This window comes from Phoxinus phoxinus, assembly GCF_949152265.1.
Source record: "Phoxinus phoxinus genome assembly, chromosome: 12".
Lineage (NCBI taxonomy): Eukaryota > Metazoa > Chordata > Actinopteri > Cypriniformes > Leuciscidae > Phoxinus > Phoxinus phoxinus.
In genome coordinates this window covers 32,668,381-32,696,291 of record NC_136887.1, presented here as the reverse complement: position 1 = coordinate 32,696,291, position 27,911 = coordinate 32,668,381, and the positions used below count along the sequence as shown (strand labels likewise).

The window sequence follows — 27,911 nt, the reverse complement described above, 5'->3', positions numbered from 1 at the left end:
TTCTCAAAATACAGTACTTTGGAATAAATAAAATTGCATTAAAAAAATAAATAACCCTTTAATGTCTTACCTTCTCTTTATTAGGGAGTGTTTGTGTTCTGGTAAAAGTGTCTCCTCCATTAATACTGATCAGTTCTGCATCTGCAGGCGGATACTGCGCGGGGAAAACCACTACGTCACTCTTCAGTGTGTCCGAGCTAAAACACACGTCATACTGCTGAGTAGCTTTGGAGTAAGACCAGCTCCCGTCAGGGTGTGTGGTGATCATCGGGGCGCTGTACCTGCCCAAACTGCCGTCTGTCCTGTGGCATTTTACAGCTATCAAACTGATGAGGCTCAGTAAAAAGATGACGGACACACACACAATGGCGATCAGCAAATACAGATTTAAATCCGAGAAACTCTCCTCCTTTATCGGCGCATGTCTGAATGGGGTCTTGACGTCACCTGCGCTTTCAACAACCACAACATCAATAGACACAGTCGCTGACAGTGAGGGCTCTCCGTTATCACAAACCAAAATGACCAACGGGTGAGTTTTCAGGTCATTGTCACTCATTCTCCTCTTAGTCCTGATCTCCCCGCTGCTGGTTCCCATTCGGAACAGATTGTTTCCTTTGGGTTCAGAGATGTGGTAAGACAGCAGCGCATTGTAACCAGAATCTGCATCTACAGCCCTGATCTTGGCCACAAAGTAGCCCGCGTCAGCAGAATAGGGAATGTTCTCCGTGTTAACGGAACCGAGCTCGGAATAGGGCGCGAGAATCCCGGGACTGTTGTCATTCTCATCCAGGATAAAAACATTTACAGTCACGTTACTGCTGAGAGGAGGAACACCAGAGTCTGTGGCCTGAACTTTAAACTGAAATGTTTTGATTTCCTCATAGTTAAACGACTGCATGCTCTCGATCTCTCCTGTCAATGAGTTGACTCTGATGAGCGCTGTTACTGGTGTACCATTCACAGAGCTTTGCAGTAAAGAGTATGTTAATTGCGCATTGTCCATGATATCCGCATCAGAGGCCGTTATTGTGGATATTATGGAGCCAACTTTGCTGTTTTCACGCAGATATGCATACACTACAGAATTTGGGAAGCGAGGCGCATTGTCATTCACATCAGACACCTGCACTTGTATTACTTTAGCTCTGGACATTGGCGGTGACCCTTCGTCTTCAGCAATGACTGTGATGTTGTACTCTGTTACGTTTTCCCGATCTAGTACGCCATCTAAAACTAACGAATAGTAGTTCTGAAAGGACGACTGTAATTTAAATGGTCTAGAGCCTAAAAGGTGAACGCGCACTGCTCCGTTTTTACCCGAGTCTGGATCTGACACGGTCATTAAGGCAATTACAGTTCCCTTCCCTGCGTTTTCCTCTACCGGGGTAAGAAGTGATGTTACAGTCACATCTGGGGGGTTATCATTAATGTCAAGAACCTCTATTAAAAGCTTAGTGTGGCCTGACATAGTCACCTGACCTTTATCAGTAGCTTGAACTCTGATCTCAAAAGCGGTGCTCTCCTCATAATCAATATCACCTTTAATTTTAACATCTCCATTTTTCGCGTCAATATCAAACTTATCCAGAATATTTTGGGGTGTTCGACTAATAAAGGAGTAAACCATCTCCGCATTCAACCCTTCATCTAGATCTCGAGCTTGTAGTCTGATAACTGTAGTGCCAATTGGCGCGTGCTCGGCTATGGAGACTTTATATAATGACTTACTGAAAACTGGAGCGTGATCATTGATATCTAACACATTAACCTCGATCATTAGGGTTCCTGTTCTGGCAGGCGATCCGCCATCAACCGCAGTCACTGTGAACTCGAGGCGCGGAGTCTTCTCTCTGTCTAAAGTCTTCTGAAGCACTAATTCAGCGGAGATCGTCTTATCACTATGAGTTTGGACATCTAAGGTGAAATAATCATTAGCTGTAAGCTTATAGTTTTTTACTGAATTCACTCCAATGTCTGCGTCATGCGCGCTCTCCAGTGGAAAGCGCACACCGGGCGCGGTGCTTTCACTGACATTAATCATTACGGAGCTCATAGGAAACACTGGAGAGTTGTCATTAATATCGAGAATGTTTATTCTTACCCGGTAGAGTTGCAACGGACTGTTCACCACGGCTTCCAGGTTAACGGAGCATGATATTGCGCCTGCGCAAAGCTCCTCGCGATCAATCCTTTCGCTCACCTGCAAAGCGCCCGTCTCAATATTAACACTAAAATATTGCTTTTTTGAGGCTGACACGATACGGAAGCCCCTTGATTGCAGATCGTTTACTGAAAGGTTAATGTCTTTAGCTATATTACCGACTGTGGTTCCCCGTTTCACCTCCTCTGACACACTGTATGCGATCTGTCCGGTTACAGTCTCCAAGAGATGACAGGTCAAAGCAAATGAAAAGCACACTATGAAATGCCCCTGCGTAGATATAAACATATTTGCTTATATATTCTCCACAACAATCCCCCAAAAATACATCAAAAATGATACGTTTAATTCCAATTGAGTAAAGGATCCGTCTCGGTCAACGAGAGACAAAAGGAATCAGCCAAACCTCCCCTTTCTGTCATCAGGACAAAACCACAGCGACAGTAAATCCAAGTTCTGCATCCATCAAAAATCCTCCAAGCTGCTGGTCCACAGGCGCATTAGATATTCCACAAACTACTAGATGGTTTTTGACAACTGAACCCGACGTACTGTAGTGAAGTGGTTTAATACAACAAGAGATATATGAAAGAGAGGGAGAGAGAAACAGGGAGAGCAAGGAGAGAGAGGGGGGGGGGGGCTGGTGATGACGAGGAGGAGGAGGAGAGACACTCCTTTCTTAAACACGGCTGGTAGAGCAAGAGTGACACATAGTGGCCTTCAGATGAACTGCAGAGCACTGAGATATACTGTGTAAAAGCTACATGAGTGTAAAATACACTCACACAAGTATTTGCATTGATATGTTAGTGCTTTAATTAATGCTTTACTCCAGTACTTCTGACACGAAAACTCTGTTCTATTATTTATTTTATATCACGGAGACAAAATGACTTTGTTCTCTTTGAATGTAGACCTCCAACCTCTTCTCTTCCCCTATTTTATTGTTATAGAAAAGCGCCCACTGCAGAAACAACGGCGGTATGTCTCATATAGACTCAATTGTTTCTCGTATATCTTTTCATATATTTTAACTACAACGATCAATAAATAAAGCAATTCCTTATAAAGGCATTATAATCGCAAAACACTAATTTATAACATTGCTGAACATAGTCAGTCAATAAACAAGAACACTTAAATGGAAAACTATAAAAACAGCCACAGTTTAATGTCAAGATTGTTACATCTGATTTAACATCTGCTGTGTTCTAGAGCCTAACATAGTGAGGACATTGTGATTAAAAAATATGATTAACTTTCACAAAAGTTTTGCAAGTCATTTGTGAATAGTTGTCATTTGAGAAAATCCCTGCTGTCTCTTGATTTTATAAGTTTAGCCAAGAAATAAAGTTTACTGTTTACTTTTAAAAACTTAAAGTACAATCCAAAGTGGAAACTTTCTTCCAAATATATTTGTGGCTATGTTTTTGACAGTAGGCTACTCAATTTTTAAGATAGCATTTGTTTTCCTGCATTTCTTAAACTTCTGGTATTCTGTAACATTCTTTGATTAAACATGAGATGGATAACTAAGAGTATGAACACACAACTGTCAAAAATCACTTTCTTAAAGCTGAAGCATGTATTTTCTGTGACCCCGGCCTCACCATATAGAATTAGGGGAGAGCGGGACACAACCTTACGCTTTTTGACTTTCTCATTTTGTGTAGACCTACTCAGGGTTCAGAGTATTTATTTTTTCCAGCATTAATTTCACACGTCTAGTACTATTATTTGGTTTTGCACTGTATAGTGTTTTCTTGATTTACCCTGAAAGAATGGAAGTGAAATGTGACAACATGCTCCATAGGCTGGGCACATTGTAACATGACCATATGACAGTTTAAAATGTTATCTCATCTTATTAAAAAAATATACAAGACAACCTAAAATATTTTCTCAATAAAATACAATTATTATGTTTTTCATATAAAATAACTAATTTTTGAGTTTGACAAACACACCATAAAACAGCTATACAGCATAGTTCAAAACATAATAATAATTAGTAATTTCTGAACATTGACTTTCAGTCTTTATTCCCCTTTTTCTCATGGTTTCTCAATATAATTTATAAAAGTATAGATTATAGCATAGTTCTAATAGGGGCTCATTCCCCACCTGCACAACTTGTATCCCGGTGTTTTCTGCTTGTTAGCGAAGCATTAAAGAACTATCTCCACAGTTAAATAACAGATTGGAGATTAAAATAATATCAGATTTGTGTCATTTTAAATAAACACACACAAAAAAGAGAGAGAGATGAAAAATTAACATAAGTAAGAAATGTACTTTTGCTATGCATGGTTAAATAAATGTTTAGTGATATCTTCCAAATATTATAGAATTTTGGCACATTTTTATTATCTATATAGTGTTGATATGGCAACTAATACATACACTAAGTTCCGTGGAAGTATTTAAAACAAGTGTGTTACAACTAGCCCAGCGTTACTCACCCCCACACAAAGACTGTTTTCAAACAACATTTGCTTACCACCTCCTTATGCTCCTCACCCAACTCCAATGATAAATGAATACAACATAATTGATAATATTTGCTAAAATTTCAACACTATAATGAATACAACTGGAAAAGTAATTTTCTAAATGTATATGCATGGAAATTAGGACTGATGCCACTGTCTAATTAAACAGCAGTAAATAAGGTAGGTTATTTATTTTTGTAACTAGTAAGGATATATAATTATTATAATAAAGGTTAACTCTTACTGTCAGATTTAAAAAAAATTGACATTGAGAAATATATAAAAAAATATTCATAAATATGTAAATATGTGTTTGACTTACTAATATCCGTCACCACACATAAAAATACACACTTCAGCTTTAAGTTTGCAAAAACATTGTAATAGTGCAGGGCAAAATCTTCGTTTTTATGGTGCAGTTAAACATTATTTGGACTGAATATATATATATATATATATATATATATATTGTGAAATATTGTGCAGTATGCAGACACTTTCTTTGATATATATATATATATATATCAAAGAAAGTGTCTGCATACTGCACAATATTTCACAGAATTCACAATGACATTCACACAATGAAAGTGACTTAACATTTTTCATTAAGGTTTTCTACTAAAAATCAAAACCACAGCATGTGTGTCGGAGCCTCATTATGACTTTAAAATATTTTTTGTAGTTGTAAATAAAACAAAGACTATGAATATGTTTCACAAGAACATATTCAGTCTTTCTGAATTAAAATGCCATGTTTTATTCAATGTGTTACTTGCCGTGTGAAATGTACAAGCAAGTTCGATTTGAAAATAGTTTTAAATGAAATTACACCAAATGCACCCCCTCTCTCCAAGGAATCGTATATTACTAGTGGAATCATCTCTATAGTTCACACACAAATAATCTTCTCTAATTCCTTTGTTACTCAACATGAATGAATGAAAGAGACAGATAATATAAAAGTGGGGCATGCTATCTATGTGGATCTTCTCACTGCAGAATCCTTGCTAAATATTTCACTGCATGTTTCATGAAGATGTGTGTGTGTGTGTGTGTGTGTGTGAGAGAGAGGGAGAGATAGAGACACAAATAGAGATGGATTTTACGTTCAAATTCTGTGTAATCCAGGGATTAGGTTCTGCTGGCAGCCTACTATGTCCTATTTATATTTCCTAAAAACAATTTCAAATATTAATAATCATAATCTCCTGCATTGGTAACACAAATATGAAGGCACATCACACTAGCTGCAGTGAAATAGCAAGTCTTTTTATAGGATAAAATGAACAGTGGAAACTTCCCCTAAATGTTGCAGGATTCTCAGAACTAAATTCACTTTTATTAATGATCAAGTCCTAAAAAACAATAATACACAAAACTGTGTCCTCAATAAAAATGGAATAAGTCTGTTTGTAGTGAAAGCTGAAAAAAAAAAAAAAGTTTAAACATAAGGTTATATAACCAAAATGAATAATTTTATGAAATGCCTGTATTAATTTACGAAAGGTCGTTTTCAGTTGTGCATAAAATTGTTGTCTTAAGGTGAAATAAACTAAGGATTCAGCTACATCTTTTCCAGTTACTGTAATATTAAACATTTTGTATAGTTATTGTGGAACTGTGAATGAGGAGGATAATATAAAAAAAGCTTGATGATGAATGATGATGACGATTAAAATAAACACATGAAAGCTTAGAGTACTTATTTATTATAGTAAATATTCCTAAACACGGTTCAGGCAACACAAAATATAAGTGTACTGGGTTAACAGGTTCAATAACTGCTGTGTAATTTGCACTAGAACGAGCCTGGGATCGATTCTCAACAGTGTTCAATAACAGAGCATTACAACTGTGACACTTGCACGAGTGGAAACATTAGTGAAGTGAATTAGTGTGTGTGTGTGTGTGTGTGTGTGTGTGTGTGTGTGTGTGTGTGTGTGTGTGTGTGTGTGTGTATGCATGACATAAAGAACATGCCTGAGGATGTGTGTAAGCATTGTGGACACCAGAGGGGGTTGTTGGATAGCATGTCTGATATCATCAAGGGTGGGGCCATGGCTGTGTGTGTGTGTGTGTGTGTGTGTGTGTGTGTGTGTGTGTGAGAGAGAGAGAGAGGGGGGGGGGGGGTCGTTTCTGTCTATGCATGATAAAATGTAATCTGATGAATAAAATAAAAAAACAGAGAGAGAACTTGGTGTGTAAACCATCATATTTATCTGACAAAACAGCATTTGTTTTAGAGAAAAAGGCAGATATGGTTATATATAGCCACATATATTATATATGTATGTATGTGCCTGAGAAGGAGAGAGAGAGGAAAGGGGGGAGGGGTGACGTTGTGAGGCAACAGAGGAACCGTTCGCCTGTTGCCACGGAAACAGCATTACATCAGGAGGGAGCTTTTTCTGAGACCCCTTTCTGCTTTAAGTGAGAGTGAGGCCGACTTTACCAAGGACAATTGATCAAATAAGCTATGAATCATTACTATCTAATGAATATTAATATTAAAAGGGAGCCATTAATATGACAGAATGGATGAGGAAATTATAAGGAGTCTCCCTGCCTTTCTCTCATACACACATACACACACACACACACACACACGTTCTGGAGAGCAGGTCAGCTCATGCAGGGGTGATGGTGTGTTACTACAGCAGCAGATAGACACAGTCCTGCTGACTTCTGTCACCTCCCCCACAAACACACTTCTGCTGTGAGCCAAGCAACGCTGCAAACACACCCAACAGCGCATTAAACACTCAGCAGATTACAGTACCGCAACACCTGACGTCTGTTACATGAAAATAAACATCAAACCAGCACCTTATTTGCTCTGAAATTCCAGTAGATGCATAAACTGCATCAAAATCATCCGCATTCACGTTCCCAGTCTTGATGTGGATTATTCCTTGGTGTACATTTTTTTCCTAAGCAAATGTCCAAAAGCATGTCTGTGTAATCTTTCATCAAAATGTAATAACTTGTTCTGCCTATGAAGCAACGTTAGTTGCTAATCCTACATTTGTTTTTGTTGAATATCCTGAATCACTTGCACGAAAAGATCTGCATTTAAAATGTACTAGGTCTTGTGTAGATGTTTCAACAGAAGAGAACACACATACTTCCTCGGTTTAGGAGATGCTGCAATGTGATGCTCTCCTCCTGATTAAGATATTGACTTTCTTCTAATCTTTCCTAAACATAGTACTGACATCCCAAATATGACTAGACTACAAGGTCTTAGAAAGAGAAAAATGCATCCGCTATCTCTTAATATCATAGACAACTCTGTTATGAGGAGGGAGAACTCCAGTCCTGGGGTGCGTTTCCCAAAACCATCATAAGCCAACTATTGTTGTTATCAAGTCGTTATCAGCATAGCTCAACGAGTCGGTATGTCCTGAAAACATACTTCCAATGAACATTTGCAAAGAGCATTGAAAAGTTGAGTGGTTGAAACTACAGGTCTCAACCAGTGGTTAGAAGCATAGTTTCTTATTTGCATGACATGTGGACTTAATACACCCTTATCTTGAGCAAAATACGCAAACTGACATTCAGAAAACATTGTGATTAGCTTGATTTATTCAACGATGCATAGTATAGCTATAGCTAAGCAGCGAGTTACGTGGTGGTACGGGAAATACCCTGGCTGTCTTCTGTGAAAGAAATAAGTCAAATCTGGATGAAGTTGTGACAGACGCTTATATCTATGTGCAAGCGTATATGATATATGCAAGCAGATATAGGTTTTATCCATTTTCTAAAATCCATCCCTCCCACAGGCCACACACATTTTCTGCTATTTTATTGTCTTGTATCGGTCTACATTTCTTTCTTTCACATATTCTGATTTAAAGAAATTTCAGATTAAATTATGAGTGTTTTGATACATTTTTAATCAAAAGAAAATTAATTCTGCCATGTGTTGCTGCAAAATAAGCAGATGCCATCTGCTACACGCACACACACACACACACACACACACACACACACACACACACACACACACACACACACACACACACACACACACACTGTGTGTGTTTTTATGTTTTATGGGGACTTCCATAGACAATGATTTTATACTACAAACTGCATTTCTGCATTGATTTATAAGCGGTTTCCTCATGGGGACTAAAAAATGTCCCCACACGGATAATGATTTTGGATATTGCCATCTTTGTGGGGACATTTTCCCATTCCCTATAATAATGTAGGCCGGGGTTACCTGGACCACACACTACTAAATCTTGTGAAAGATGAATCTGAGAAAATTTTAATCCAACTAGAGTTTAATAATGTTTTTCTAAATCTGTGCTGAAAATGCTTTACACAGTTTCCCTGATGGAAATGCGACGGGGCAGGGAGTGTCTGCTCATCAAAGAGACGGTAACCAGGCCAGGCACATACACTTTCCCCTCAAAATCCAAAAGCATTCTGGGAAAAAAGGGTAAACCGTCAAATAAGATACTTTCCCTTTATAAATGTTTTTAAATGTCAAATCTTACTGTACAACAACAGCCTTTTACAGTGAGATAGAAAAAAAGTGCTCCTCAACACCTCAGGTACCACAACATGTAGACCAAATTATTAAAACACAACAGTGACATATCTCAATAAAGAATATCAGTCTCTAAACCGAGAATATACCGTAAATCGACGGAACTGACCAACTCTAATATCTGCTTAAAATATATTTTATATTGTGTGTATGTATGTCCCCACACCAATGAGTTTGGGAACAAAAAGAAAAAGAAAAGAAGAGAGAGAAAATGTGTTTTATTTTTGGAAAATGCCATTACGTGCATGAAAGAATAAAATCCTTTTCAATCCCATAAATAAGCTTTTTAAGTAATAAGGCTAAAGCAGCTGGTGATGAGAGATTCACTACCAACCAAGAGTTCTGATTGGCTCCTGATACACACTGCAACAGCTCATCCATTACCTGATTGGATAAGCACACCTCTGTTTTATGCTCCTGGCTATTTGATTGGCCGAGGTGTTGCCGTGCACAGCTCTGATGGCGAGTGCAGTGATTGAAGCAGATTTATGTCCATCAGACTCTCAGGAGAATAATCGTCCAATGAGTTCAGAGTATTGATTTACATTTCGCCTGGTTTTGTTCACAGATATATGGACCACACCCTCACAGAAACCAGCAATGAGGAGAGGGTGTTTCACTAGGACAGATGACGCATGAATCACAGACACACACACACACACACACACACACAGTGAGAGAGAGAAGCTGCTGTAAATAGGTCATCCCCTTTTAAACCAAATCAATTCTGACACACTTACACATATTGAAATACAAAGATTAATCGCTTATTGACAAACACTGTTAACTGGTGGAAACGTTTTGTATACAACAGCTAGTGCATGCACACACATTTCTATATTTAAAAAAACGTACACACAATAAAACATTACACTGATCTGCCACCAGGTGGAGATTTTCATTTACGAGTCAGTTGTGAAACAAAGAAACCAAGCATCTCATCTCACACACATAGCTCCCTCTCACACTCCATGTCAGAGGAAATGAAAATGCAGGTGGTGTGATGTTAAGAGTGGAGAGAATCCACTCAACAGAGGCAGAGAGATCTGATAACACACACACACACACACACACAAAGAACCACACATAAGAAATCTAGGCTGTAATATCTATTGTACTGGACATGTTGTATAAAGTATTGCAGTGTTATAACTGTCTATACTGTATTCTGTTGTCTATTGTGTGTTGTATTCATTCATTTTTTAATACAATCAGTGTCAGATTTAGGAATGATTTCACGCAATTTAATCACACACACACACACACACACACCATCTAGATAAGAACATATGGTAAAACTTTACAGTAAGGTCTCATTTGTTAACATTAGTTAAGTTTATTCTTAGTTTATTCTTAGTTCAGGTTAATTAAAGTGGTTAACTAATGTTTGTGTGTGTGTGTGTGTGTGTGTGTGTGTGTGTGTGTGTGTGTGTGTGTGTGTGTGTGTGTGTGTGTGTGTGTGTGTGTGTGTGTGTGTGTGTGTGTGTGTGTGTGTGTGTGTGTGTGTGTGTGTGTGTGTGTGTGTGTGCAAACTATAGCAAATATAGGCAAAAAATTTAACCAACAAATAATAATATTGACCAGCTGTTGCGACACACCTATTTGACCCCATTTTCTCTATAAATAACCCATTAACCTGCAAAACTCACAGAGAGAATATAATCCACCCGCTCTGTACAACTGCGACTTACCGTAATTATTCACACACACAAAATATAATTTATGTATATCCTCTGTGGAGCATGTTTTGTGCGTGACTATGGATGGACTGTGTGTAAATGCATGTGTGTGCATTTCTGTGCAAAGGTTAATGTGTGTGAGAGAATGGATGGATAGAGCAGTGCTGTAGGCGTGTGTGTGTGCTGGGATACTGCAGAATGACATCAGCAGAACACATTTCAAGGGGACATTTCAAGGGGGCAAAAACAGAACCCAGTGTTCCAAAAGTTCTATTCTATATTCAACTCTCTCTCACACACACACACGCTGAACATCAACTTTCACTCTCCTCATCAAAACTTAATCATTTCACTTGGTCTCATGCATTATCAAGGGCTTCAGATTCTAATTCTTCCAAGGTGTTTTGGAAGAAACTATTAAAACCACTTTAAATCTAAAATCATGGTCTTACCTTGAGTGTGCTCTGGGAATGCAGCAAATGCAGGGAGAGCATGATAAAAAAGAGAAGAGAAAAAAAGAGGAGATTAGTCATTCACTTCTGTTAAAACAATATATTGCAGTGCACACATTTTCTAAATAAAAAAAGATCGGGTCAGATGCCCAGCTGTGCTGACACACAGTTTCCTTGAAGGAGACCTACAATTGTAAAAAGGAAATTAAACATTAGCCTATATAGTTTTACTAAATATGGATTAGAACTACAAGCTTAAACTCTGAAATGTAAGACAGCAACCAGTTTGTTATGGAAATATTCTGCTTTAATCTTTCAGGAGGCCAAAGTCAATGGCCACCATCCACTTACCGTAGTTTTGGATCAAATATCAATCTTCTACGTTTTATGTCATTTACACAACAGAGTAAATTCATGGGTCTCCAAATATGCCTTTGGTACTTTATCTCAGAAGTATAGCAGATACTTTGAGACAAACATTTCAAATTAAAAGACTTAAAGATTTAAAGGCTCTTCAAAGCAAATGTATTTGTATATTTAATTACAACAGTCGTGAAACCTTAAAGGAATAGTTCACCCAAATCAGGCCATGATTTACTCACCCTCAAACCATCCTATAGGTGTATATGACATTCTTCTTTCAGACAAATACAATCGGAGTTATATTAAAAAAATGTAAGCTTTATAGTGGCAGTGAATGGCTGTATATTTTTTGAAGTAGCTGTCGGAAGCTAGTTATTGTAGCCGATAAAGTTTTAAATATGGATATTTTTCTTACAGAAACACACCACTTCAGAAGGCCTTTATTAACCCTTCGGAGCCGTTTGGGACACTTTTATGATGGATAGATGCACTTGTATGGACTTTAAAACAAGAACGCCCATTCACTGCCATTATAAAGCTTGGAGATTGTTTAATATAACTCCGATTGCATTCATCTGAAAGAAGAATGTCATATACACATAGGATGGCTTGAGGGTGAGCAAATCATGGGCTGATTTTCATTTTTGGGTGAACTATCCCTTTAAACCCATTGGTGCAATTTCCAAAATGCAGCCCACAACAGAATACGTATTAACAATAATCCTTGCCATTGACTCCCCCCCCCCCCACCCCCCCAAAAAAAAAAAAATTAGAAAAAGCAAATGCATCATCAGTATTGATGCGTGTGCTTCTCAGTTAAACTATGAATATGAAGATAACGGAACATCCCCAAGGCCAATGAGACACATACACACGATCAGCAGCGTGATGAAAGAAAACCGTGAAAATGGTGAAAAACCCGCAAAAGGAGAAGAGAAATAGAGTGAGCAGGCAACAGTCACGAGGAGGAGGAAAAAAGAACAGTGGCATGAAAGAATTGGGTTAGTGAGGGAGTGAATTAATGTAAGATAAAGGGAAATTAAAACGGATTAAAAGGTGGAGTGAGAGTGAGAGTGAGAAGAAAAAATAGATAAAAGAAGTGTGTGAGAACCAAATTAGGCAGTGGGAACAGAGTGAGTGAGTGAATGAGTGTTAATTGCACAGATTTAGTGGCTCCTGAAGGACTCTGAACATGTGTGTATGCTGTATACTCCTGTACGTGAATGGCAGGTTTTTTGCACACTGGGTAAAGTTCTCTCCCTGTTCAGACCACTGTAAAGCTGATGACTTCCCTCTGTAATCCCATTAGAAAGCTCGTAGTTGGATTACCGTCTCCCTGGTTATGCTGACAGGCTTAATCCAAAAGCATGCATCAACACCACAGGGACGACAGCAAGCGTGTTGGACCAGATGAACAGCAATATACCTGAGCTACACAATGCATGCTCCAGACACAGCCAAAAAGACTCTCTTCAAAGTGGTTATGAAAATATGGACACTCACCACATGTGACAGAGTGATTGTGAAGGGCGCAAGGTCACAGCTAACTTGCATCTTCCCTGATGACAGATCAAGCACGCTAAACACGATTTGTCAGAGTTCATTATTAAACTGACAGAATGAATGAAACACTTTTCTGTCTTCTTGATGATGCTTAAAATAACATTCAGTGTATAATGCAGTTCACAATTGTTTAACAGAAAGCACAAATAAACTATAATCAATGTGAGACATTTTAGACCAGAGATATTTGACACATTTACAGACCTAACAGGTAATCAGTGAATTGATTAAATCATTTTCACAGATCCCTCGAGGGTCTTCAGACCTGATCAGTGAGCTTGACATAAAATTAATGCAGAGAACAAAACCTCTTTCATAGCTCTGCACTCAAGATTGATCATAGAGAAAATAATATTTCATTGCATCCTGCTGAATCCACAGGCAGGACAAGGACTTAACCACACTGTCAACCTCAAGCCCACATTTACAGCCAACGCTCTGATTACCTTTAGTAAAGGTCACTGACCATCAAACTCACTGGCAATGTCAACACAAGTACCATCAAACACTACAAATAAGAAGCCATTATAGATTTATCATCTGCATGTATATGATAATTATTAGGGAATATAGAGAGAGGAGTATGAGGTGTCCTTTAGGACAGAATGTTGCACAAATATTAAATAAATGATGACTTTTTGTATAAATAACTTAATCACACTCCGGAAAAGATAAACATTTGATTAAACATTCTATGACCAAATAATTAGTGCATACAGAATTTGACTGATGTGCGGTTACAGGTGTGTGTGAGCGTGTGCGCGTGTGTGTGTGTGTTCAGGTAAACCCTACGTTATGAGGATGCGTTATGATATAAACCATACGTTATGATGTCCCCACAAAGATGGCAATGTCCGAAATCCTTGTAGGGAAATTTTGTTGGTCTTCATGAGGAAAAAAGCTTATGAATCAGGATACATTATGTTTTTGTATCATTTTTATCATAATAGGAGAGTAGAGCTAGTTTAAATCACCACACAATAAATAGCAATGAGAACAATAGCTTATAATCCGTGTGTAATGTGTTCCTTAGGATATGTTAACACTTGATTGGATTGAAAACTGAAAAGTTTTACAAATGTGCAATCACGTAGAAATGGCGTAATGACGTATGACGCATGGAACGAGCTGCTGATGTTATTACAGTGTCATAAATGACTGTTGTGATGAGTGTTGTATTTAAAAATTCTCCTTCCGCTCATGATCTGTGAAGTCTGTGAAGTGGTGCATGACAACATTGTTGCACAAGTCCTTGCTTTAGGCTCTCATGCATCTTAACAGTGGAAAACTCCTTATGCGTACAGTGTGTACAAGTCAAAAGATCAAATCTGATTTGAAGCTTATGACACAAACACACATTAACCGATCACTTTATTAGGCGCTCATGTAAAAACTATGTTCAGATTCAGATTTCAAAAGGTGTTTATGTAAACAGCAGAAATGAGAATGAAGTTAGATTTTAACTGATTCACAGAAGAAAATAAAGGAACATTAAGATAAATTGAAAATGGAACGAAGCAAAGTGAAAAAGGATGAAGATAATGGACAAATGCAAATCTGACACTGATTCAGAACCTAAGCTAATCTGAATGTCTTTCACGGCTGACACACACACAGCTCTCTTTCAGAGGGAGCAGCTGCAGGAGGATGTGGCTGGAATCACTATCAGGTCTAATGAACACGCACGCACGCATGCTGCACACACACACACACACACACACACACACACACACACACACACACACACACACACACACACACGCGCGCACACACGTGTCTAGAGAGCAGCAGACACACAGTAAAACCATGCTAATTACATGCACCTGCATGCCAACCACCATCATTTTCAAAACAAGAAACAACCAGGAAATATGACGCTATAATGATGAAAAGCATAATGTATAACCAGGCCAAAACAGACAAAACCACAGCTCTGCAGAACTATGCAGAATTAAAACACAGAATTAAAGTGCATGTTATCCATTTAGTGTTCATTTATCAAATATTTTGGCTAATTCTGATGATAGCTTCAGTGACCAGTAAGCTGTGTTTAACCCAGTTTACCACGTTTAAAATTCTTACAGTAGAATTCCAAAGAATTCACACTAATTAAGTGCAAAAATCACAAAAACAGTCATTAATTTCCATCAGGACTGCATAGGCCTATAGTCTGCATGTAAGACAGCCTTTTAAACAAATAATGTATAGTATTGACTATTAACCAAAAGCAAAACATATTAAATGTAGAAATAGTAAGCCAATAAACATACTAAAAAGACATAGGCTATAGATGCTTCATAAATACATTATACAATCAGATTTGTGGATATGCATTCTGCCTCTTATTTATAGAATATCTATTAAATGCAAAACAAACAGAACAATTATACAAAATTAGGAATTCTACTAAATAAATAAAGAGATGCACCATGCAAGGTTATCCAAACAAACCCTCTTTTTTTAAAGGAGGGAGAGAGAGAAAAAGAGAGAGAATTCAGCCATATTTAAGCTGCAGTCAGTGAACAGACTAAATTATTCACATCGTGCTGGCCTACATCTTCCAGGCAAATGTCTGTGTGTGTGTGTGTGTGTGTGTGTGTGTGTGTGTGTGTGTGTGTGTGTGTGTGTGTGTGTGTGTGTGTGTGTGTGTGTGTGTGTGTGTGTGTGTGTGTGTGTGATGCAAGGATGCTGTTCGGACTCAAACACGCTCTCAAATTCACAGCGACATTAAAAGCTTCTGTGAACTCTGATGTGACGATCCCCAAAAGAACAACTCTCACTGGAAAAGTTGCTCTGCTAGAAAATTCAAATAACAGAATCACTGGCTGGAAAACTACAGCGCAGATTGTAAACCAGTTTTGGGGAAAAACACGAATCACCAAGGCCGTGTATAAAACATTGCATAGATTTCACCCTGGAATTATGCCTTCACACTATGCCTTTTGTTTATTCATATTTTGAATAAACAAAAGTTTTCAGATTTATAATAATTTACAATAAGGTTTCATTATAATGTTAACAAATAAGACCATATTGTAAAGTGTAACCTATAAAACTATACATACCAGAGCCTGTGCATAAATTCATGTGTTCTCCAAAAAATTACCAAAAATGTAGTTCATTATGAAATGAAACATACGCTCCCGTAATCATTCTGTTCACTGTATCACTTAGCCACTGGAATCCTAAAAATCCACATATAAAAGCTATGCATGTTTATACACATTTCTTTTTTAGATAAATCCCAATGCAGTATGCAGTTTTCAATGGCCAATTTGTACACAATGTGAGATGAACACAATGATCTATGAGTGCATGTAACATGGATGAGACACTGCCCTGATGTCTCTTCTGCTAAAATCACTCTCTCACACACACACAGGCCTGTATTTGAAGTGTAACTGTGAGTCACTGTCCAAATGTCTTTGCCACTCATAAAGCACATTATCATACAGAACATACACACATTAGTATACTCAGATGAGCACACAAACAGCACTGTGAAGATTAGTACTGGCTGCCATGTTTTGCAGCTGCATGCAGCATCTAAGTATATCACTGGACAAGCACCGAATGAGAGTAAAATGGCTTTGTCGAGTAAACGATTGCTGGACAGTTGGCTTGCTATTTTATTGGGATAATATTACCCACTCTCACTTTCTTCCCACCTTCATTCTGTTTTGTTTTTAGGCTCCTTTGTGCTTTAAAAATTCACAGTACGTGTCTATATATAGGTGTTAGCACTCATGCATAAACATAATGTTCACAAGCAGACAAATCACATGAAGCATGCAGTGAATCAATGTTGTTTCTTGGGGTATTTGCTCCAAAGTCCCTCATTCAGGGCAACATTCAAGGTTAGCTTAAAATAAATAAATAAATAAATAAATAAATAATGGCGGGATCATGTTTGAATGGAAGTGAATGGGAGATGGTTCAATATACTGAATGAAATGCTTTTGTGTGGAAACAGCTTGTCTCATAATAAATTGACTGCCTGTTCGCTACTCTGAACATGCCTTCAACAGGCATTTTCAGTGAACTAGCCTATATTTGGTGTTTCTTATAGAAAAATAGACAATGATACAGTGAGGTATTGTTCTATGAATACTTTCAAAATGGCTGCTGTCTCTGCAGCCCACACATACACATATGAAGCTGCTCTTAGTCTTAACACGCACACACACACACACGCACACACACACACACACACGCACACACACACACACACGGAGATGAGTCACTGTTCTTCCTCCTCCTCCTCCATGCTTTTACGTCAAGCCTTTCTCTCACTACCATGCTGAAAATATCAAAATGCATCACTGAGCTTACAACGATAACATTAAAATGTATTTTCTGGTTGCCAAAAATAAAATAAAAAATACTCCTTAACATTTGCAACATTGCATCTCAACCAATAATGAACTAAACGCCACACTCTTAGAAGAAAATATTATATACAGAATCGTAAAGGCTTCTGTTCGGCACTTCACATAGAACCTTTCCCAGCATGGGGTCATTTTATGGAATTAGTTAAATAATTTTTTGTGAATTTTTTTTTTACTTATTAAATTATATGAAATAAACTTATTTATACATAAACATACTTTATCATTATAAAAAAAACGGTAAACAGTCATTTAAGACATTTCTTCTTACATAGAATATTTTGGCATTAAGAGTTTTTTTTTTAATTGAGTCTTCAGGAGAAGCTGGAAGTGTAAGAAAATGCTGACTTGCAAAAAATATATTTAAATATATATATTATTTATCACGTGACTAAATATCACCCAGAATGCACAGCAGTGCAGAGGCCACATATGACCTAAAAGCTAAGGGCTCCAGAGACCATCTATAAATACGCCTAGAAACATGGATACCATGAGAGACACGCTGATCCCTGCAGTGTGGTTTCACCCCAATTTAGTTTTAAGTTAAACATTATAATACACACACTGCAAAAAAAAATCGTTTATAATACTTTTTATACTTTCTATAATAATTTTTGTTTTCCATTACAATATAATAAAAAAAAAGTTAAATCAAGACACATTATTTATTTTTATTTTTTTGATCAAAATGTTTTTATTAATTTTTTAAAAAGTGAGATTATACCTAAAAAAAAAGATGCTAAAAATCTGCCCATGGGGCAACAAACAAATATTTAGTTTTCCTTTTGAATTAGGTTGAAATTTACACAACTGATGGATTTTTTTTCTTCTTGTTTTAAACATTCACTTCATTCTAATCACTTTTAGTGACCCATATTTAGTATCTCAAGGCATTTTGTTTCTCTAGTATATGCTTTTTCTTTTCTTTTCTTTACTTTTCTTTTTTGCAGGGCGATGAAAAAAAATCCTACATTAATTGTCTGGAATATAAGATAAAGACCTCCTAAAAAATAGTGCTCATATCCCGACTCAACCCACACACAGCTTTGCTTTTAGCCTAAGAAATTCCTCATGGGCTTTATAGCGCTCCAGCAATCACAAACTGTAGCTTTGAAACTGTGTGAGAATCATCTATGTTACAATCATCAGGCTATGTTTGGAATAGCATGCTATGCTCTTTCTGCAGAATGTAGACCTAAACTGTAAACAGGATCTCATTTTGATTATGCTATCTCTATGCATTCAGTATCTGGATGACCTACAACATTTTTCATAATGTATATAAAATGAGAGCACACTGCACACAATTGTTTTTTATCCCACAATACAATGTACTTAAGGAATAGAACAGAAGTGATATCAGCTGCAATGTTTAAAAAAATAAATCATGAAATCAAAATTGAGCATTTTATTTTTGCCGCATTTATTATATAAATGATTTATCCGTGCACATCATTATTGATATTGTTATTATTTTTTTAATTCATGTGCCTCATAATCTTTAATCAAAATAACTTCTGTTCCCTCTTGCAGCAACACATCTTCTCTGATGATGTGTTTACTGGCGCGAGGGCGGGGCAATCTGTCACTCACATGAGATCCACCAATAGCAAACCACAACCATCCAATCAATTCCCCACAGACAAAATCAAGCCACGCCCACATTTGTTCTTGCAACTTTCATTAGACTTCCAGATCTCTCTAATATATATATATATATATATATATATATATATATATATATATATATATATATATATATATATATATATATATATATAAATATATCTGTATTTATATATATACAACTTTTTTCCTCATATCATAACTGGGCGCCACTCTCAATAACTCTCAAATAAATGAACAAAGACAGACATTATAGACCAAAGCATCCATAATATAATAATATTCACAGTAACACCATTAAACTGAACACTTCTAAAGCTGACATGACAGTTTCTATGACCATTAGGAGAGAGAGAGAGTTTAGAAGATTAATACAGACTTAAAGTCAAATATTATATAAAAGAGAGAGAGAGTGAGAGAGATACACTTGAGGCCAGCTGCATACTGAGATATGAGGACAGAGCTACTTATAACCGCATGAACCAAAAGCAGAACTGATGTGACCCACTAAAGTACTGAACCACTGCAGAATGGACCTGACCTTCTCTCACACACGTGCATTCACAGAACTGCCCGGCCTGCACATAATGTTATGCTTTTGTTGCCACAGTTGTGCTTTTTCTGCTCAGGCTTTGTATAGTAGCCTACATTTCCTGCTCTACTAACCAGAACGTCAGTTGCCTCAAAGCTAATCTGAAAGCCAAATGCATAAATGTAAATGTGACAACACAAGTCAGTGCAGAGACCTGACCTTCCACTACAGTTATTAAAATTACCCTGCAAAAATGACCACTGAGAGTAAAATGCCATCTCAAACCAGGTTGAGCTGTCATATTTAATATGGTTCTGATTCTGAAGTAATAATCATTCTACATTAAAAACTCCAAAATATACACCTATCATAGTGAACAAATGCTAATTTCTAAAGACATTTCCTCCTGGAAATCAATTTCAAAACAGCCCTGTATAAGTAGCATATATAGCTATATATATACGTATATATACACATATACAGTCAAAACAACTAAGCAAAATGTATCAATGTAAGCATATACCATACCCTTTACAGGTTTTTAATTGCATTAAAGGGTTAGTTCACCCAAAAATGAAAATAATGTCATTAATGACTCACCCTCATGTCGTTCTAAGCCCGTAAGACCTCCGTTCATCTTCGGAACACAGTTTAAGATATTTTAGATTTAGTCCGAGAGCTTTCTGTCCCTCTATTGAAAATGTATGTACGGTATACTGTCCATGTCCAGAAAGGTAATAAAAACATCATCAAAGTAGTCCATGTGACATCAGTGGGTTAGTTAGACATTTTTGAAGCATCGAAAATAAATTTTTGTCCAAAAATAACAAAAACTACGACTTTATTCAGCATTGGATACTCTTCCGGGTCTGTTGTCAATCTGCGTTCACGACTCCGCAGTGACGCTGCTGACGTAAGACGCTGCTGACGTGTTATCTCGTCCGTGTAGTATTCAGGTTCAAATAAATATGGATGGGCAAAAAAATGCAAGTCTTCCTCTGTGTCGAAATCCTTAAGACATGTTTGCGAAGATTGTTTTGTTTACATCGTGCGTCTCCCTCAGACTGTAAACGAAGCTCGGGCGCACCAGATAACACGTCAGCTACGTCTTACGTCAGCAGCGTCACTGCGGAGTCGTGAACGCAGATTGACAACAGACCCGGAAGAGAATACAATGCTGAATAAAGTCGTAGCTTTTGTTATTTTTGGACAAAAATTTATTTTCGATGCTTCAAAAACTTCTAACTAACCCACTGATGTCACATGGACTACTTTGATAATGTCTTTATTACCTTTCTGGACATGGACAGTATACCGTACATACATTTTCAATGGACGGACAGAAAGCTCTCGGACTAAATCTAAAATATCTTAAACTGTGTTCCGAAGATGAACGGAGGTCTTAAGGGCTTAGAACGACATGAGGGTGAGTCATTAATGACATTATTTTCATTTTTGGGTGAACTAACCCTTTAATGAATTGTTCACAATATGACCAGGAAGGAATATATGCATTAAGCAGAAAATAACACAGAGCAGATCAGAACTCATGACACCAAACCCTAGATCCAAATAAAACCACACCAAATGATGTTTTATAAACAAAGTTCGGGAGGAGCACGTTCAAATAATTGATTCAATTATCACATCATTCCAACCAGCTGTCAACAATCAGTAATCAACATTTCTATCCAATCAGCATGAGTGGAGACCTATATACATACTCATTTGACTCACCAACGTTCCTCGACAGTTTTTCAGCATCCCTCCACCACCCCGTCTCCTCACACTCGCCTGGTTACTTCCTAAACCAGCAATACGGGGGGAGTACTCTGGGTTCGGGCCGAATACCGAGCCCGGAGCCCTCTCCTCGGACAGCACGCCAAATACGCATACTATTTATTCTATCTGACTTATTTGTGAGTGTGAACTCGTGAAATAGAACGTGCATCAAACAGACAACTAAACAAACTATAAAACTGTTCACTTTAAATTCAAGTGTAAAGTCTCAAATGTCTGTAAAAGATGTTTCCAATGCAACTGGGATCAGTAAACAAAGACAGTGTTATATCTCTGCTGTTACCATAGCAACTGGGGTGGGTAAAAAAAGGAGAATTGTATGACAGATTATTTTAGAAAATTAACATGTTTACAAAATTGTATATTGTGAAATTAATTTCACAGTTATATTGTACAGCTTGGATGCCAAACCTTTGAAAAATCAGCATTTATTTGAAATCTGAATGTTTGAAAAACAGCGATCGACTGAATAGACTTATACTTTTATAAAATCCAAGGTTTTTATTCAGACACTGAACAAAGAATTGTCTAAAAGTGGATGCTGCAGAAATCTAATGAGCTGCTGAGCAGTACCCTTGCTGGATTGGTCTATGATCAGTGTGTGTGTGTGTGTGTGTGTGTGTGTGTGTGTGTGTGTGTGTGTGTGTGTGTGTGTGTGTGTGTGTGTGTGTGTGTGTGTGTGTGTGTGTGTGTGTGTGTGTGTGTGTGTGTGTGTGTGTGTGTGTGTGTGTGTGTGTGTGTGTGTGTGTGTGTTGCTGGACCACACTCAATATTCTGCTAATCTCTGCAATACACGACTTGACCTGCAGTTCAGTGTTCTCTGCACAGCAGGAATGTGGATTTCATCATCCACACAGAAAGCAACTAAAAACCTCATCGCAACATTCTATTAAAAAAGCTAATTTAGACAAATTGCTATGTATACTGTATTATATTTGCATTTAATCATTTACCAACTGTTTTCTCCAAAGCGACTTACACATGCAAGACATTTTACTAATTTATCAAAAATAAGTCTACAATATTAGTAATGATACACAGTAATGCAAAAGTATAACTGGACAATTACAGGGTAAAAAAAAAACATTTTTCATAAGGCAATAGGATGTACTTTTAAGAGATAGATAGATAGATAGATAGATAGATAGATAGATAGATAGATAGATAGATAGATAGATAGATAGATAGATAGATAGATAGATAGATAGATAGATAGACAGACTACAACTCCAAATGAAATGAGGAATAAGGCGACTGAGGGAAGATAGCAAAGGAACATAACAGTGATGAGAGATGAAAGCACTGTGGCTGGGGAAACGCTGTGTTCAGTAACGTGGAATAAGGCCAATCCTGCCTGCCTGATGGACTAAAATATGCTTGAGTAACAGCCTGAGGTGATCTGCACATAAACACACACACACTCTCAAAAATAAATCCAGTCATCTGAATGTTACCATCATAAGAGCAACCTCATTAATATGACGTTTATTTCCACAGAAACAGGCAGAGTACTGACAATCCGATAAACCCCAGACAAGCACGACAGCACAACCCACACCGAGAGAACACGCAACCGAGACTGCCTCCCACAATCACACACATGACTCTGTGTGTCCTCTTCACAGGGGGCTGGATCTGTTGACACCATCTGCTGACTATATTACAGCATCAACTTCTCCATCTAAATCAATTTCACCTAAACCCAATTCTCCTAAAACACAACAAGATGACCAACAAATATATGCCATGTTGTTGATCTCTCTATCTCCGCCTGTCTCCATTTCTTTGTCATAGTTCCCAATGCAGTTTATTCTACTCCCCTTTTCTCAGGGTAACGGGTGTATTGCTATCGATACCAGACAGTGAATGAATGAGAATCAGAATGTTCAGTGTGATAGAATGTTAATGACTACATTTGTCATCACATCTGCAAGAATGTGATTGTGACAGTCAAAAGATAAACAACAGTAACAAATGGAGCTGAAGACAGGAAAAATAAAAGCTACAGACTGTGTGGGTGTGAGAGAGAGAAGGAGAGACGTCCTCCTATACTGTATGTATAAGATAAAATTAAATACTTTGGAAAACATTCAAACTTAATTCCACATTCTCAAAATCAAATGTAGTCTTGCATATTTTACAGCAAAACCATTTTAGTTACTGAGATTCGCTAATCTAAAGTCAAGTAGAACTACTCCTGTGGTCAGCACTAGACTTACTAAAGTTACAGCAGCTAACAACACTTACCGCATCGTCAACCCGATCACACTAAACGCGTCTCTACAGCACGCAGTGTGTTTATCGTGCAATTTATTCGCGAAAATTAGTTTTTCGTGCATAGGATACGCATGGGTTGGTTAGGGTAGGTTTAGTAGTGGTGTGGGGTGCGTGTGTATTACACGCAATGAAGTGCGTATCAAATGCATGCGGAAACTGCGTATCATATGCACGTTAAAACTAATTTTCGCGTAAAAATTGCACGATAAACAATGTGTGCTATATACAAATCACACATAAAGAAATACATATGTGTTCAATCCTCAGGTTCTAAAACTCGCATAATCTCATACTTTAGGTTCAGAGTCTGTCAGCCTTTTATATTAGAGATTGGAATCTCTTCACGACAAGAAAAATGACTGCAGATGTTTATTTTGCATGGATCAGACTGTGTCTAACAGGGTGATAAGAGGACAGTAAGGTGGCCTAACACAAAGTAAAGAAACACAAAAGCCATCACAGATTACAATTTTTGAGATAATCTAAATTTTACCTCTCCAGAATCTCTCCTCCTGCGATCTGGTATCACTAGAGTATTCCTATTACTGCCTGCTGCTATTGTAGAGCCGATACTCATTCTGGGTCCAACTAACATGTACCGTTTGTCTCCAGATCTGTACTGGATGCTGTGACACAGAGTCCTGTCGTAATTTGCGTCCTGTAAATAGTTGGACGAATAGTCTGTAGATTTAGAGCACTGCATTACAATCAACACGATGATGCTGATGACAAAAAGCACTGAAACCGAGCCCAAAGTGATGATCAGATAAAATGTCACGTTGTTTTCCTCCTCGTCTTTTACTGTGTTTTCATCATCAGAAGCTGCAAAAGCCTCTTTGGGCTCCACAACTTTGACAATCACAGTCGCTGTTGCTGAGAATGAAACGAACCCATTGTCTTTGACCAGTATGAGCAGTTTATGCTGGGCCTCGTCTGTTTCTGTGAATGAGCGAAGGGTTATTATCCGTCCTGTATAGCGGTCCAGACTAAAGAGACGGTGGGCACTAACTTTCTGCATTGAAAACAATAACCAGCCGTTGTATCCCATATCTGCGTCATAGGCTCTGACTTTAGTCACCAAATGTCCTGCGTTCACATTCCGGGGAATCTCTTCCACACCCTCAGCAGAACCGTTAGCGCTGACTGGATATAAGATCACTGGAACGTTGTCGTTCTGATCCAGGATAAACACGTTCACTGTCACATTACTGCTCAGAGACGGACTTCCAGAGTCTGTAGCAAGCACATGGAACTGATAAGTTCGAACAGTTTCAAAATCAAAACTTTTTAGTGCATAAATCTCTCCATTTTCAGAGTTAATATTAATGAAAGATGCATATTTGTTTTCATCTCCAGAGTCTCTCCATATGTTGTAGTTCACAACAGCATTTTCATCCACATCCCGATCAGAAGCAGACACAGAAAACAAAGATTTCCCTGGAGCATTGTTTTCCATCACATAAAAAGCATAGGGTGAAAGAGAAAATACTGGACTATTGTCATTTACATCTGATATCAGAACAGTTATAGTTTTGACTGAAGACAGAGGTGGCTGCCCAGCATCTTTGGCTACTAATGTGATGTCATAGTGAGGTACAGATTCTCTATCAAGAGATGAGGCTGTTACCAGTGCGTAAATGTTATCTTGGGATGATGCCGTTAGCCTGAAAGGTATGTCTTCAGTAATGTAGCACAACACCTTCCCATTTACACCAGAGTCCAAATCACTGACGCTGATCAAAGCCACAGTGGTTCCAATTTTAGAGTCTTCCCGCACTGCGCTTGAAAACGATGTCACTTCTATCTCAGGCACATTGTCATTCACATCAATAATTTTTAATGTAATACTCGTATCTGATGTGAGAGGAACGGGTCCTTTGTCTGATGCTTGGATATCTATTTTAAAGTTATTCATCTCTTCGAAATCTATCAAGCCAATCACAATAATTTGCCCAGTAGAGTTTAAATCAAAAAGTTGTATTATCCTATTGTCTATATCCTTTCTAAAGGAATAAAACACTTCTCCATTTGGACCATCATCCATGTCAGTGGCATTAACCTGTATTACAGTTGTGCCTACAGGGACATTTTCTTTAAGCGTTATAGAGTAAACTTCCTGTGTGAAAACCGGCATATTGTCATTAACGTCCAAAACGTCAACTATTATCTCCATTGTTCCAGACTTTGGGGGTCGCCCTCCATCGAGAGCAGTAAGATGCAGATTGTGTCTCTGACTGGTTTCTCTATCCAAAGGCTTTTGAAGAATTAAAAAGGGCATTTTTTGATCTTCTCCGCGATCTTTAACCTCTATGCGGAAATTATCATTATGACTGAGTTTATATTGTTGAACAGAGTTCATGCCGCCATCGGGATCCAGCGCCGCCTGTAACTGATACCGAGCTCCAAGTAGGGCAGATTCCGATATTTCCAAGCGTTTTTCTTTCTCCGGGAATGTCGGGGCATGATCATTGACGTCCACGATTTCAATCGACACGTAGTAAATCTCTAACGGATTTTCCAGCGCGATTGTTATGTTGCTGATGCACGAGCTGCTTTTCTCGCAAACCACCTCGCGATCTATTTTTCCATTTACGCGTAAAATCCCGTCCTTCTGATTTAGCGTGAACAGCGAGTCGCCTGAGGTTGAAACGATTCGAAATCCTCTCTCCGTTAACGTCCCGGGACCGAGGCCTAAATCCATCGCAAGGTTTCCGATCACAGTACCATCTTTTTGCTCCTCGGGAAGAGAATATCGTACTTGCGCGCAGATTCCTCTCCAAAACAGCATTCCCAATGCCATGAAGGTGAGACTGAGGCGCCATGACGAACGCACACTTTGTTGCATTTTGCAGGAAATTAAAACGTCGTTTAAAGATGTTCCACTCACATAAAATTTGGACCTATAACAAAGATAAGCACTGACCATAAAACTCCTGTTGTATGTTAGAGAATCCTAACTACATCAAGCCGCTGGAAGCGCTTGGCTGGTGTGAAGGCAGTGTCCACGGCGATCATAACGCACTGATAGAGAGAGCGAAGAAACGATCAATACACGATGATGCCACGTCAGGTCTGTATTTTTGGTGTGCACTGACACCGTGCAAATTTATTTTTCACTGCAAACTGTGGTGTTTTGTAAAAGTATGTTAGGCACGAGCCGAGAGACATGTATTGCGCAACTTCCAACTTCCAACTTTCTTCTTCATCTACACATATACCATCCGCCTGTCTCCTCACTGTACACTATAGCGCCCTCAGTGTTCACTAACAGTTATTAACAGGTCACAACACAAACGAATGCATCTGAGAAATAAAACAATAGAAAGTTAGGCTAAATCGGAAAACACGTTTGTCTGGCGAAATGGTTAACTTTCTTAAAGAATAAAAAAAATAAAATAAAAAAAAAATGCATATCTAACACAACAGATATATGTCCAAATGGCATAGAAAGTGATTGCAATACTTGCCAAAGCTTGTAAACTATTTTAATTTTATATTTCATGCCAATGAAAACAGTCCACTTTTATGTAGTCCTGCAATCACAAGGGCAATATCTGCAAGTTAACTTGAGATCTTTTAAAATAAGCAATCAGTGCATTACAAAGTAGTTCATAAAACTAACAAGGCAGCTGACTACACCAGTTGTCATTACATGAACTTTAACCTTATCAAACATACAAAAATTTACTCTTTAATTCTAAAGCAATCTTAGTATGAGAGTTCGTCAAAACATAATGTGTAAAACTTATAAGCCAACCATTCTCTGAGTAAAGGCTTCGATAATTAGAAGCAATCTAATTAATCTTAATTTATATATCCTACTCTCCTGTGCAAAAATAACAAAACAATAAAAAGTGGCTAAACACTAAGATTTTAATTGTCTTAAGCACAAATTATTGGTCTGGAATTTAGCTATATTTAAGCAAATGCATGAAACAGCAGCCTTTGCTGTCTCAGACAAACATTAAAGACAGAATGAAGTTTTTGGCGGAGTATGGGAAG

At 37.8% G+C, this 27,911-nt stretch overlaps 2 protein-coding genes across 2 annotated transcripts in view; both read right to left on the bottom strand.

Moving 5' to 3' along the window:
* LOC307008668 (protocadherin alpha-C2-like) overlaps window positions 1–27,911 on the bottom strand; it is a gene marked incomplete at its 5' end in the record, with an annotated part of 159,621 nt that overhangs the window by 83,986 nt on the left and 47,724 nt on the right. The window lies entirely within an intron of this gene.
* Window positions 59–27,090, bottom strand: LOC307008018 (uncharacterized protein; the record flags this gene model as incomplete). Its single annotated transcript, XM_079630578.1, has 3 exons — window positions 24,403–27,090; window positions 11,358–11,369; window positions 59–2,383 (listed from the first exon to the last, which is right to left on the bottom strand). The coding sequence occupies exons 1-3, from the start codon at window positions 26,833–26,835 to the stop codon at window positions 59–61; spliced, it is 4,770 nt and encodes a 1,589-aa protein (XP_079486704.1). The 5' UTR covers window positions 26,836–27,090.